General features: G+C 40.8%; 1 protein-coding gene across 2 annotated transcripts; it reads right to left on the minus strand.

Moving 5' to 3' along the window:
- Positions 1–4109: 4109 nt before the first annotated feature.
- On the minus strand, positions 4110–11295 carry WDR76 (WD repeat domain 76). 2 transcript variants are annotated; one of them, XM_053463021.1, is made up of 13 exons: positions 11205–11295; positions 10453–10740; positions 10263–10346; positions 9861–9916; positions 9043–9157; positions 8557–8658; positions 8413–8459; positions 8130–8283; positions 7722–7880; positions 6594–6811; positions 6033–6182; positions 5778–5831; positions 4110–4741 (listed from the first exon to the last, which is right to left on the minus strand). In XM_053463021.1, exons 1-13 carry the CDS (start codon positions 11238–11240, stop codon positions 4486–4488), a joined length of 1719 nt encoding a protein of 572 aa, XP_053318996.1. In that variant the 5' UTR covers positions 11241–11295; the 3' UTR covers positions 4110–4485. The 2 variants fall into 2 exon arrangements, with proteins under 2 accessions (XP_053318996.1, XP_053318995.1); XM_053463020.1 differs by having other exon boundaries at positions 10263–10352.
- Positions 11296–12483: the final 1188 nt, after the last annotated feature.

Raw genomic sequence — 12483 nt, forward strand, 5'->3', positions numbered from 1 at the left:
GCGTTAATGTAAAGGCATTGAGTGGATGCCATATTTCCTAGGAGCTGACAGACAGCATTGGTGGAGTTACCTGTTGAATGGATGGAGGAAGAAGATATAATCAGGTTACATTTCATAGAGATCCACAGACAGTCCCCAAGAGGATATCTTACAACCCATTTATAACGTTGACTGGATGTGTCTCTGTGAGGATATTACATATACATGTGCCTCCTGCTGGTGTATGTACTTTGAGTGGAAAGTTAGGTGGGTGCATCCAGAGATGTTTGTATTTGAGGAGCAATAGAAGTGTTTCCCGAAAGAAAGGCGGTATATGTCTCCGATGTCTGTGTATGATGAGGAAGTTTATGTACTGATGTTTATTGAGTTGTTGTGAGGGTTATAGGTCTGTTATGTCTGTGTATTAGGTAGCATTACGGGTCGGTGGAGTGCGAGAGTGTGTGCATATAAGAATGTGAGAAGTTTGTGTCTATTATGTCCAGGCCATCTGGCGGCAGCCACTGCCCCTCATGCAGCAGAACCAATCCTTTAGTGTGTAGCCGCTGGCTGGATACAGTTATCAGCCGCTTTGTTAAAGTACCAGGGCTGATTTTAATCCCAGTCCGGCCCTGGTGTCTACTATATGTCTTTGTGTCTGTACTTGGCAGGGGTAAATGATAAGCACCCTGTTGTATCTTCTTACGATCTGTATACAGCTGGACCCTTGTGTAATATATGAATTACGTGGTCCTGTTCATACTAGGATGTCACAGAATTGTGTCCTAATGTCAGGATATTACATGGAGGCAGAAGGAGATTTTTCTTCCAATTCTCAGTCCATTTCCAGTGTCCACACTGGATGCACATGCCTCAGACTGGTATATTAGGGGCATGCACTATTCACCCTTCCTAATACAAAGACACTGGGGATATGTACATCTTACCCTTTGCATATACGTTACATGGATAACTTATCCCTGCTAAAACCCAGATAGGGGTAGATAGCTCACTGATTCAGGGCATCAATGGTTAAATTATAATAAAGTGGTTATTACACTTTTGATCTCTTCACAATCTTAACACAAGCTATTACGTCCCAAAAAAATGGGGGTTGCATCTAGGATGTGCCAGAATGGACTACTGAACACCTGGCTGTCCACCTGTGCAGGTGACTGTTCTGCATCCAAGGCAGTTCCACAGCAACAATAGGGGATGCGAGGATCGTGTGATCACCCTGATCATCAATCACAGAGATCACACGCATTCCCGTGACGTGGAAGGAATGGCTCTTTGGGCTCCATTCACAAAAGAGTTGTGGATTCAAGTCCCTGAATTCACTATACATATATATATATATATATATATATATATATATCTATATCTATCTATCTATATATATATATATAGATAGATAGATATAGATATATATATATTTACATGAAGGTCCAACCCCAGCAAGCTTCTGCGACATGAAGAGCCTAGCTGGCCCTGTATAATGTATAGGCAATTGACCTTCCTTTACTCATTGAACTCTGCTTTATACAGGCCCAGCTCAACAATTCCTTGCTCGAGTTGGTCATTCGATAGCCAAGTGAGAGCGTTAAAAGCGCAGCTCTCCCTTTAGTGAATAAGCCCCTCTCTGTCCCCACTTTGCTCTGAGGCGAGATAGACATAGCAAAACATTTCTCAATTAACAACAAAAAAAGCCATCCAGTAACTTTTTGTTCCCAGCCGTTTCTGAGTGTAGTGAAGGAGGTTTAACGTTAATCAAGCATTTTTGTCACCTTAACACTGCTCTATTTTTAATATCTGATAAATCAAAATATATCAATATCCTTGAAAATAAAACCAATATATATATAGTTTGTGTGGGTCCTCTTAAAAAGTGCAATCAAACATAGGACAAAAAGCCGTAGTCTTTAAGGTACAAACTACCCTAATGGGTTAATGCCCACCTATCAGGGAGATATCCCCCAAGCTATCTCAGTTGGCGTGACGTTAGGGGACACGCGCTGTGAGCGCATGAGGGTAAGAGCTATGTGCATGTATTCCCAGCATCTTTGGAGACATGGGTGTCTGGCGACTTGCCATCCCTGTCTTCTTGGTACTGAAAGGGGTGAACGGAGCAGCTATGCCTGAATTATTCAGCATTATACCCGCTGCCCGGGTATCTCGTCTCTAATATCTGATATCTGAACATTATCATGCTATACATACATATGTTGAGAATTATGCCTCCAACGTCTGTGTACCGTGCTGTGAGCGTTTGTAGCGTACAATGTCTCTGGCTGTTTTCTGTTACTTTGTACTCGGTAGCTGCAGGCCATGCCTTGGCGTTTTTTCATCTATAATGGACCTGCCCTTTTCCCATATATATATATATTTATGGGAACAACTTTGCCTCCAGACATATTACCTTACTTTTCTATTGCAGAGACTGTTTCAAGGTTATATTTTAAGAAAATAGTATTATTTTGTTATTAATAATACATTTAGTTTTTTTAATTGCTTTTTAGAATTTTTGTTGGCGTGTCATGTAAATAAATGAACAAAATGCCGGAGTGACAAAGAGTCACGTAGCAGCTTTGTGGCAAGTATGCCAGGAGAAAAATTCACCCGAGAGAGCAACCGTTACACCCGCTGATCATCGTGCACAGTGTCAAGTGGCTTTTTAGGGGAACGCAAAGTCATTTTATGATGAGATATACTGTTGGTTTTAGAGATGGCCATTGGGTCCCAGTCCCTTTAAAGCATAATATTGTGACAGTATCTTAAGTGACTGAATAGCCCCCAAGTAGTGCGTCTGGGGGTGTAAATACTGCGGGCTCCCTTTTGAGTGTTGAAGGCATTCACCGTTTCATCAAGCATGACATCTAATTCAGCCTTTCTGCAATCTTGCGAATTCTGCAGGGCTTACTGTTCCTGGTTTTTTGGGGGTGTAGGCGATGGGAACCCTGCTTTCCTTATGCTGTGCTGGACTATGCAAAACCAAAAAGCTCTAGTTATGCTTTCAAATGTTTAAGCGACTTGTTAAACCCGCACGTTAATTGGATGACATCTGGCAAAGCAGTGTGTAGAATTATTGGGGTTGGATGGCTATAGCACAATGATCGGAATATGCACCCTTATTCCCAGAAGTTATGAGGCCTTTAAATGATTAGGAAATAAAGCCACACAGACGGAAAAAGAAATGTTATACCGGTACGCACTCAGCATTTCATGGTCGGCGCATGTTGGTGTCCGTGTCCTTCCTGATCAGCGTATAGCAGTACTGGCTGTAAAGACTGGGGGCTCCTGAGCGATCACAAATCCTCATGATATAATCTTGCTATGTGTGCGTTTGGCAAATGTTTTGCCAGGATTGATGCCAGCAGCCTGGCAAGATTGTCTACAGGCAGAGAAGACGGTTATTGGATGTGATTAGGAGTTATGTATTCATAATCATTGCGTGTAAAAAAAAAACCCTTCTATGCAGTTTCCTTTCTAGGAATTAATCTACAAATATCCGATTCATTCTGGTGCTGAGTTGCTTTGTATCCATACGAAACATTATAAAAATGGCCTTATTAGGCACATCCCACTGCTGTCCTGCGTGTCCCCAGATGTTTCCCGTTCCATGCTCACATGCTGCGGTCACGCATGAGCCAGAAGACCGCATGATGTATTTACCGAGGAAACTAACTTGCAACTGTGAATCTCTTCGGTCTCATACAAAAGAGAAATGACATGTCTGTGTGCCAACTTCGAGTCATGTTTTCCACAGCACCAGCGATGGAGGGTGGATGAATGACATGCATAGTAGTCCCTTGCTTTGGACAATATTTTTAATAAAACATATCATGACCGAAATTGACTTGTTTTCGTGTTTTGTATCCGACTATATTGCAACAAACTTTACACGGAAATAGAAAGAAAAAAAAAACACCTTTAGCTCCCAATTTACAGAACATGCAGACTCTCTTATGGGAAGTACAATCCAGATGGGGGAGGGGAACGCAGTTGGTAGACTACACGTCCCTACAAATTTCTGGTACATGAAGCTCAACTTACTGTGTAACCTCAACTCAGCCGATTCCAGATTTCACTATAGACAGATCGGGACCATAACAAGATTTTATGTCCTCAAATACAACATGTAAAACAATTGAAGATGTACAATACCTATAAACAAATAATACATTTAAAATAATATAACGTTTTAGGCTCCATTTTATGAAAATTAATCTCCCCTATTGCATAAGAACCGATATCTGTATCACGCCACATAGCTGTACCTTGTCCGAGCATGTAACCGAACCGCTGCTTGATTATTATATCTGGGTATACAGCGTCCATTGATCAGTTGCTTTAAAAGCATTCACACGGGTTTATGAGGATGCCTAAAGTGAATAATGCAACTTTGCGGTCCTTTCACGGGATGCATATTGGCGCATATGCTTTAGAGCTGCTATGGCGCCAGCAGTACTGTTACATGAAAGACTAGGTTCTGTTCTTGGTCTGGCTCCATCAATCAAGAAACACGTGTAGCCTCCCGCTGCTGTTTCCTCCCACGAGCACGTTCCTAGTGGGATGCACGGCATTAATAGAGCAGACAGAGCCAAGGTGTTCGGAGTCCCGGAAGGAATGCAGAAGATTCCCACTTTCATGGTAAACCTCTATCTCCCGGGGCCTCGCCATGCTGCCAGTCACAAAGCAGCTCTCCAGCTTGGGGTCCCAAATAGCCCGAAAACGAGACAGCCAACGGCCAGTGTTATTATTGTGCCTACAAAGGAGAAAATGAGTTTACCTTGATCTGTACCAGCTTGGAAATCCAAGCAATATTTACCAGACGGAATTTTACCAAACAGTACATGTTAAGTACACCAATGTTAATGCAGAGCTTGACAAAATTACCTGACAAAAAGGAGCCTGCAACAAAACATACGGAGCCAGGAGCTTCAGTATTTACTGATCACAGTATTTACTGATCACATGTGATATAAATTTTGATGTATTTAAAAAAAAAAAAAAAAAAAAAAAAAAAAGGTTTCACCACTTTTAGCTTAAATAAATCAATTTACTGAACTACCCTTAGCATTTTTTCTTGTAAATCAGAGCAATTGTTTGGGGTAAGAGTCTGTGACAAAGCCACCATAATCTAATCAATTTACAGAGATTAGCTTCCTCTTCCCCACCCCTTTGAAACGCTGCCTGAACCAAACAGGCAGATATAACGTGAAGGAGTCGTGCAAATGCAGGAAATGGAACACATGACACCAGTTGCTGTGGTTTAATGCGTACATATATTTTTTTTAATGTTTATTAAGTGTACCGAACAGTACATTGTGGAATTCGGAAAAGGTCATACCTGCCTAAAACGTTTTTGTAGGTACTGACTAGGCTTGGGCCTGTCCTGTGTTCGGTTCGGGTGAATATTTGTGTACATTCTTCGGATTTTTTTTTTTTTTAGGTAGGGGGTTAATGCGGTACGCAGCAGCTTTGGCGGCAATATTTTAAAGGTCCGTACGTGCAACTCTATTGGCCGCCAGCAGTGATCCTGCTCTTCATTGGTTGATGGCAGAGGAGGCTCCTGCTGGCGACCAATAGAGTTGCTTGTACGGACCTTTTACTCCTGGAGCGGAGAGACCAACGGCAGTCGAAGATTCTTCATGTTGTGAGTCTACGTTTCGTGTTGCCGCCATGTTCGTTTCTTCGGTATTCATGCTGAACAACGAAAACGCACACCCTTCGTGTTCGTTTTCATGTTCGTCCGAATACGAACGCACAAGTGTAATATTAACCACTCATAGGACATTTACCTGATTGAGGTGATGAGAGGAGCCTTGGTACTCAGGTTGCTGCTGTCATACACCCTTAAAAAAAAAAAGACAAAAAAATATTTTCAGATAGCTGCACATGCCAACCACTGATTTACATCCCATAGCATACACTGGAGAACGGCCCAATAAACAAGCAACCACAAAAGTTCATGAATGCAAATCGCTGTAACAGTTTGCTGTAGAAGATGCGTTTTGTGCACGTTTCGTCTGCATTTCTAAAGCACTCGTAATTACCGGATTTGATCATCAGCACATGTAGTGAGAATCCGGTTACCAGTCCCAGGAGAGAAGTATGCAGAGGCCACGCTTCTTGTGTGGCCGGTTAGTGATAGGACAGGCTGTTTCTTCTGCTGGAGTTTTCGGACATCATAAATACAAACGTCACTGCATCATAACATTAAAAATATGTCACAAGAGATTAAATACAGGAGCAGGAAAATCCCCGTCACACCGCAACAGAAAGACACTAATTGTCAGCAAACAGGAACATTCTGAGCATACTAATACACGCAGTATAATCGCTTCATGTTACAGCTCTGCTCAAAAAAAAAAAAAAAAAAAAAAAAAAAAAAAAACTATAGACCAGTACCTAGTGTTTTATTTGGCAACTCACACAATGCTTCCCCCCACCCATGATAGATGGTTAGAATACACCAGCAGCACAATATACTTCTGCTCACTATTTGCACCAATGCAACTAAGCTGCAAGCAAGTATTCCACTACACTATAGACCAAGAGATATAGAATAGATTGTTAATGTCCTGGTAAGAATCTGACAAAGACTATATTCTTACCTAGCGCCAGCAACAACACAGAGGTCTCTGTTTAAAGGGTGCATGCTCACAGTGCGAACACTTTTTATTCCCAGAGATACTTGCTGCTCATAGGATGTTCCTGGTGTCCTACGATCCACAATTGATAAATATGCATCCCAGTAACCGACTATAAGGACAGAGGCATCGGCCGACAGGAAATCAAATGAGGAGAACCTATAATCCTCATCACGGAAAACCTAGAAAAATGGATTAAAACAACTTTAAACAGGAGACACTTTCAGCAGTCATGTGGCACCCGTATTCAATAGGGATCAAAGTAGAGAGTACAGTTGAGGCTGAGGTTGACATATTACTGATTCAGAATACATTACAGGTATTTGTCTGATGTGGCTGCAAGGGGTCATTCTTAATCCAATGCACCCTCATATGATAGCAAACAGAAACTTGAGAGCTACAAAGCCTACCAAAATTGGATGAACTTGGGTGAATTGTCATCTGCAATAGTCGGTTTATATATCTGTTAGACATAAGGTGTATACATGGCTTTTATGAACTACATTTCTTGCAGTATTGCTTGTAAAAAAAAATACGCACATATACACTACCCCAACTGCAGAATGTTCCACAAACCGTAAAAATTGATTGTAATCATGTGAATTCGCACCATATGTGAATACAACTGACACAAGAAGATGTGATGTGTGTATAATTCATGTGGTCAATTTGAGGGTTTAGTCAGGTTATGTTTATGACATTTGTAAGAGACTGAACAAGTTGGGATGTCATTGCAATTTGCCAAGGGCTGGTACATACATATCTTTAAAAGAAATCTTCAGAAAACCTACTTCTAAATAAACTATGGTGTATAGCACGGGGCTAGATCACGAGTCGATCAATACAGAACTGCAGCATCTCACCTCAGCGTAGCATCTGCTAGAAAACAGATGACAACACATGGGGCTCTTCTCCACATGCCATTAAATTGGATTTATAGATATTTATGTGAGCGGGAGACGAATCCAATGGAAGTAAGCAGTTTCCATTTAGGAAAGCAAGTGAGGTAATTGTAGAGGCTGGTCTCACAGAGCATGATATGGCTTCAGAGAGGCAGACACTATTCTGATTAAAAGGCAAATAAAAACTTACCTCATCAAAGACTGAACGACACACATCTCCACAGCGTACTGAACCATCGTAACTGAGCGATAACAGGTGTGCGGGGTTAACAGGGGAGAAATACATGGAGCTCACAGGCCATGCATGAGGGTTAAATGTATGAACCGTCTCATTAGGTGATGCACAATCCTGTTAAGAAATGCAGAAAACATACTGGCCTATAATAGCAAATACCAGGTTTAAGAATTTGCAACATACATGTGGTGTTCAGGTGGAAACATGATAAACATATCAACTGAAATTGACATTTCAAACATCTATAGATATCTATTCATATATTCAATATTCATCATGTGTAGTTGAGAAATAAATCCACCACCGTTTCCAAGTAACAAAGACGTAAACGTTTATAATTTACACACACCAAAGAACACATACCACGTCCCACAGTCCAACTTGCCCCAGTTTGTCTCCAGCTGCAACAAGAGTGTGACTTTCTGATGGATGAACGGCCACGGAAAAAATACGGCTGTGAACCACCTTTGCCACAGTCTCTTTTTGCAGGGTCATTCGCTTTAGGTTAGCCACATATCTGAAAGGACAGTGATTTGACATTGTATAACCATGGAAGTACAAAAGAGGAAGCATTGCTGTACAAAAAGACATTTACACAAAAAAAGACCTTAAAAATATGTAAAACTATAAAAAACTAAATCCTTACCTTTTAAGGTCCACGGATGATGGTTTTGTGGAGCAATGCATCTCCTCCTGTTTGGAAATGCAGAAAAACAACCTAGTAACTTATAGTCATAGAAAATGAAAAATGAAAAGTAAATTGTTGTTTAGACATTTGACATATAATAACCTTGCTGATTGACTCCCATGTTTTCAGGAAGCTGTTTAATGTGCTCTGGTCATCCCGATCATAGATGGCAATCATGTCCAATGGACCTGGAGGTTTAATTTTCTTGGCATTGGGGGAACAAGAAAAACATCTAAGATTGCTGAAGAGACATGGTATACAAGCAAGACAAATCTTACTTGTACACCCGCACCCTCCCCCAAAATGAAAATCAAATGTGACCATCCGATCTCCGCTGACATTCAATCATCTTTGTTCATGTAGCTAATCTTACCTTCTGTTACCATCATCACTGATAGAGTGTAAGGTAACAAAAAAAAAAACAACTCAAAGCTAGTTTCATTTTACTCTACAAATAGTGATTATAAAATATACCTCCTACTTTTCTATCACCTACTTTGCAGGTGTTACAGCGCCCTCTAGAGAACAAGGTGACAAAGCCCATGCTGTATGTGTTACTCCCAGACCCAGCAGACCACTATCACCTACATTTTCTTCCACTGGTTCAGGGTCAGTAGGAACAGGGACTACATCTGGAGTAATTCTCTGCAGTCTCGTGGAACGGCGTCTTGCTGTAACTTCCTCTACCTTTAAAGGTTTTACCCTGAAAAATAAACAAACGTCACTGCATCAAAACATAAGAAATATGTCACAAGAGATTAAATACAGAGCAGGAAAATCCCTGTCACACCGCAACACAGAACAACACTAATTGTACAATGAGCATTGAACAGAAATTTTGCATGGTCAGCGAACAGGAACATTCTCAGCATACTAATAAACGCAGTATAATCGCTTCATGTTACAGCTTCCAGGTAGGTGCGTGCATGTATATACTTAAAAAATAAGATTAAGATATTTAGAATCCTAAATGCCTCTGCTCAAACCCCCCCCCAAAAAAAAAACATGGTTTCCAAGCACTACCTTAAAGAATGTGATTACATATTAGAATTCACACAAAGAAACACGTAACTAGTTTTATCACGACGCCTAATGACAACTGGTATACTCTGGTCACAACCCGCAGAAGGATATCTTCTAGATATTCTCTGAATACATCTTTTGGAACAGGGTGACATAGCTACCTCTGTAACACCATCGGCAGAACAGTATTATTTTGCAAAGAAGAGATACATTTGAAATACAGAATCCCATCATCCCTGTATAGGTCCTTTTCCAACACTTTTATGAAAGACACACAGAGCGGGTGAGAAAGATGTGTATGTGAAGGTAAACAAAAACAGGATGTTAATTCACTATGACTTATTGTAACTGTGGGTAGGAACAAAATAAACAGTAAAGCATACCTTTTAGTTCCACTGGTTTTATTTTGACTTTTCACAGAAGTTAGACCTTTAGCGCACTAAAAAAAAAACAATTTTTTATCAGTTACAATGCATGGTTAAAATATATATTTTTTGAAATTGAAAAAGCAGTTGTCATTTTTTAACATTTTTTCCATGTATGTAGAAATCGTTAACAGGGAAAATAAGTTTCTTAAAACATTAAGTTTTAATAAATGACCTTTTTTGTACTTATTCTGCAATGCAAAGGAAAAAATGTGTGCATGTTCCCCGCATCCCTAATAATTAACCACAAAATAGTTTTATACTTTACATTTAAGATGTAGCTGTCAGTTCCTAAAATCCTATACTAAACATTTCAATAGCAAGCACACACAAAAAGTAGCAATATACAGAAAAACAAACCTCCAGCAATTTCAAGGACTGCAGAAATTTAGCATTTTCTTTTATGTTGTTTAACCTTTCAAGTTCGTACGGAGAGAGGTCCGACTGCTCCTTTATAGATAAAAACAATAAATATGTGGTTGATGAAAACGGGAAACATGATACTTTAGTTTTATCAGAATTTGACATGTGGTGGCCATGGACCATTCACCTGATTGCCCGGGGCCTCATCATCTGTATCCTCGGCGTGTTCAGTGGTCACGTGAGCTAAAGTCTCGGGTGTCACCTGTGACAGCATGACAATAGGATGCTTCCGTACTAAGCTGGTCTCTCCTGCGATGTACGCTTTCTTCCTCGGCGTACCTTTCTCTTGGTCATCTAAATCCCGCTCATGTTTCCTTTTCCCATGCTGCCTTTTAGGGGGAGATAATGCACGGTTTTGAAGCGAAGCGCGACGGGTTTTGCCCGCAGAGACCCTGCTGCTAATGGGTGTAGTTTCCTGTTAACAAACCAACATAGAAGATTGAATAAACCAGCATTAAAACAATGCGAATCCTGAATTTACAGAACACTACACACGTCAGCTTATCACGTTGCATAATATTTCTTAGAACTCTTACATAATAAAAGTGAGAAAAACCTAATGTGAGCAATAAATCAATGAATTAAAAGGTTAGAAATCTGCAGATATAAACACATTATAATTTCAGGAATAACAGACTGACCAGTGCCTGCAGAACATTGTTAGAATGCTACACTTATTAAAAAAAAAAAAAACTCAAAACAATATATTTTATTTACTCAAAGAAAAACAGGAGAGCACCTCACATTATAAAACATGACAGAGAAAATATGACATTCTGTCAGCTGGCCTATAAATAATATTAATTCAATAATATTATGTAACCAAGAGAGCTGAGTGAGGTGAAGTGTTCAGCGTTGCGTAACACTTGTGTCTCTTACCTGCACTTCTTGAGCTGTCTTTTTTCCCGTGCCCATATTTATTTCTAGGCTACAGTCTTCACTCACACTCAGTCACAATGCCTCCTTCCCCACAGCACGGTGCCGGTATAAGGAAGGATACGGAATATGCAGAACTCTCCCTATGACAGCTCTGCAGCAGCTATCCGAAAATTTCCCGCCAGCGCTACTTGCATAACCATGAGACCCGAGGCGGATGTGACGTCAGAGAATGTTTGGTAACTGGACAGGTGGAAGGCGGAGCCACTCTGCCCTTACTTTACTACCGCAGACATGCTTGGTAGGGGGCACAACTACATTTTCTATGAACATCTCTGACCTCGAGAATAGTAGTTCAGGGGCAGATTGTGGTACAGAACCGCCTCCCCGTTAAGCAAGAAAAAAAAACAACCTTTAATTATTGAATGCGCCAGCCAATGTATTATTATACAGATTACAGGGCACAGCCCTATTTAAGAGCTAGCGCTACAAGCCTCAGCACATTTAAAACTTACAATAAACGTAAGATGTGATCCTAGAAAATGTATCACGTGATAAGACTAAGCTGTCGTTTAGAGGTAAGAAAATGGTTTAAAAATAAGTATTCCTCTTTATTACACAGGTTGATGGCATCTACCAGGGTAGGGTGCTAACTTTATGATGCCGATTCTTTTGGGTCAGATGCAAACTTATCATATTGAAAAGTGTTATTGGACTGATTGCACCTTACTTAAAAAAAAAACCCTGCTGGTCTCCATGATCCCTGTTCACGGGGCAACTAAGCATGTCCTTTTCGAATCAGTGTTTACTTATTTATTATTTAGGACAGGGGTTCTCAAACTGCAGCCCTCCAGCTGCTGCAGGACTACATCTCCCATACTCCTCAGCCAGCCCCTTAGCTGAAGGAGCATTATGGGAGATGTAGTCCTGCAGCAGCTGGAGGGCCGCAGTTTGAGCACCCCTGATTTAGGATATCATGCATATGACTGGAGCGGCGATGATGTTCCAGACCTGGCACTTTAAGGCCAGCAGCCACCTGATGATATAAGTGCAACCAAGGGCTGGATGTGCGCAGCCAGGCTCTAAATGATCCTTGCGGCATCTCAGTCTTGCCACCTGATCTCGGGGGGCGCGTAATCTGTAAAAACTAAGCCGTTCCATGGGAAGATGTACAAGGACAATATTCAAATATAAATGTGCTGCTGCATAGATCCTATATTAATGTATATGTAGCAGACAGAATTAAGTGTCACCACATACAGTGCATTTTGGTGATAGTGTA

This window comes from Spea bombifrons, chromosome 4 (assembly GCF_027358695.1).
Source record: "Spea bombifrons isolate aSpeBom1 chromosome 4, aSpeBom1.2.pri, whole genome shotgun sequence".
Classification (NCBI taxonomy): Eukaryota; Metazoa; Chordata; class Amphibia; order Anura; family Pelobatidae; genus Spea; species Spea bombifrons.

Bases quoted from the DNA above. Each gene is read 5' to 3' on its own strand.
- WDR76 (XM_053463020.1), bottom strand. From the start codon at position 11,240: ATGGGCACGGGAAAAAAGACAGCTCAAGAAGTGCAG. The intron at 9,158-9,860 runs GTATGCTTTACT...TTTATTTTTCAG, and splicing joins AAAACCAGTGGAACTAAAAG to GGTAAAACCTTTAAAGGTAG. The intron at 4,742-5,777 runs GTAAATGTCCTA...TCTCCTTTGTAG, and splicing joins CCTCTCATCACCTCAATCAG to GCACAATAATAACACTGGCC.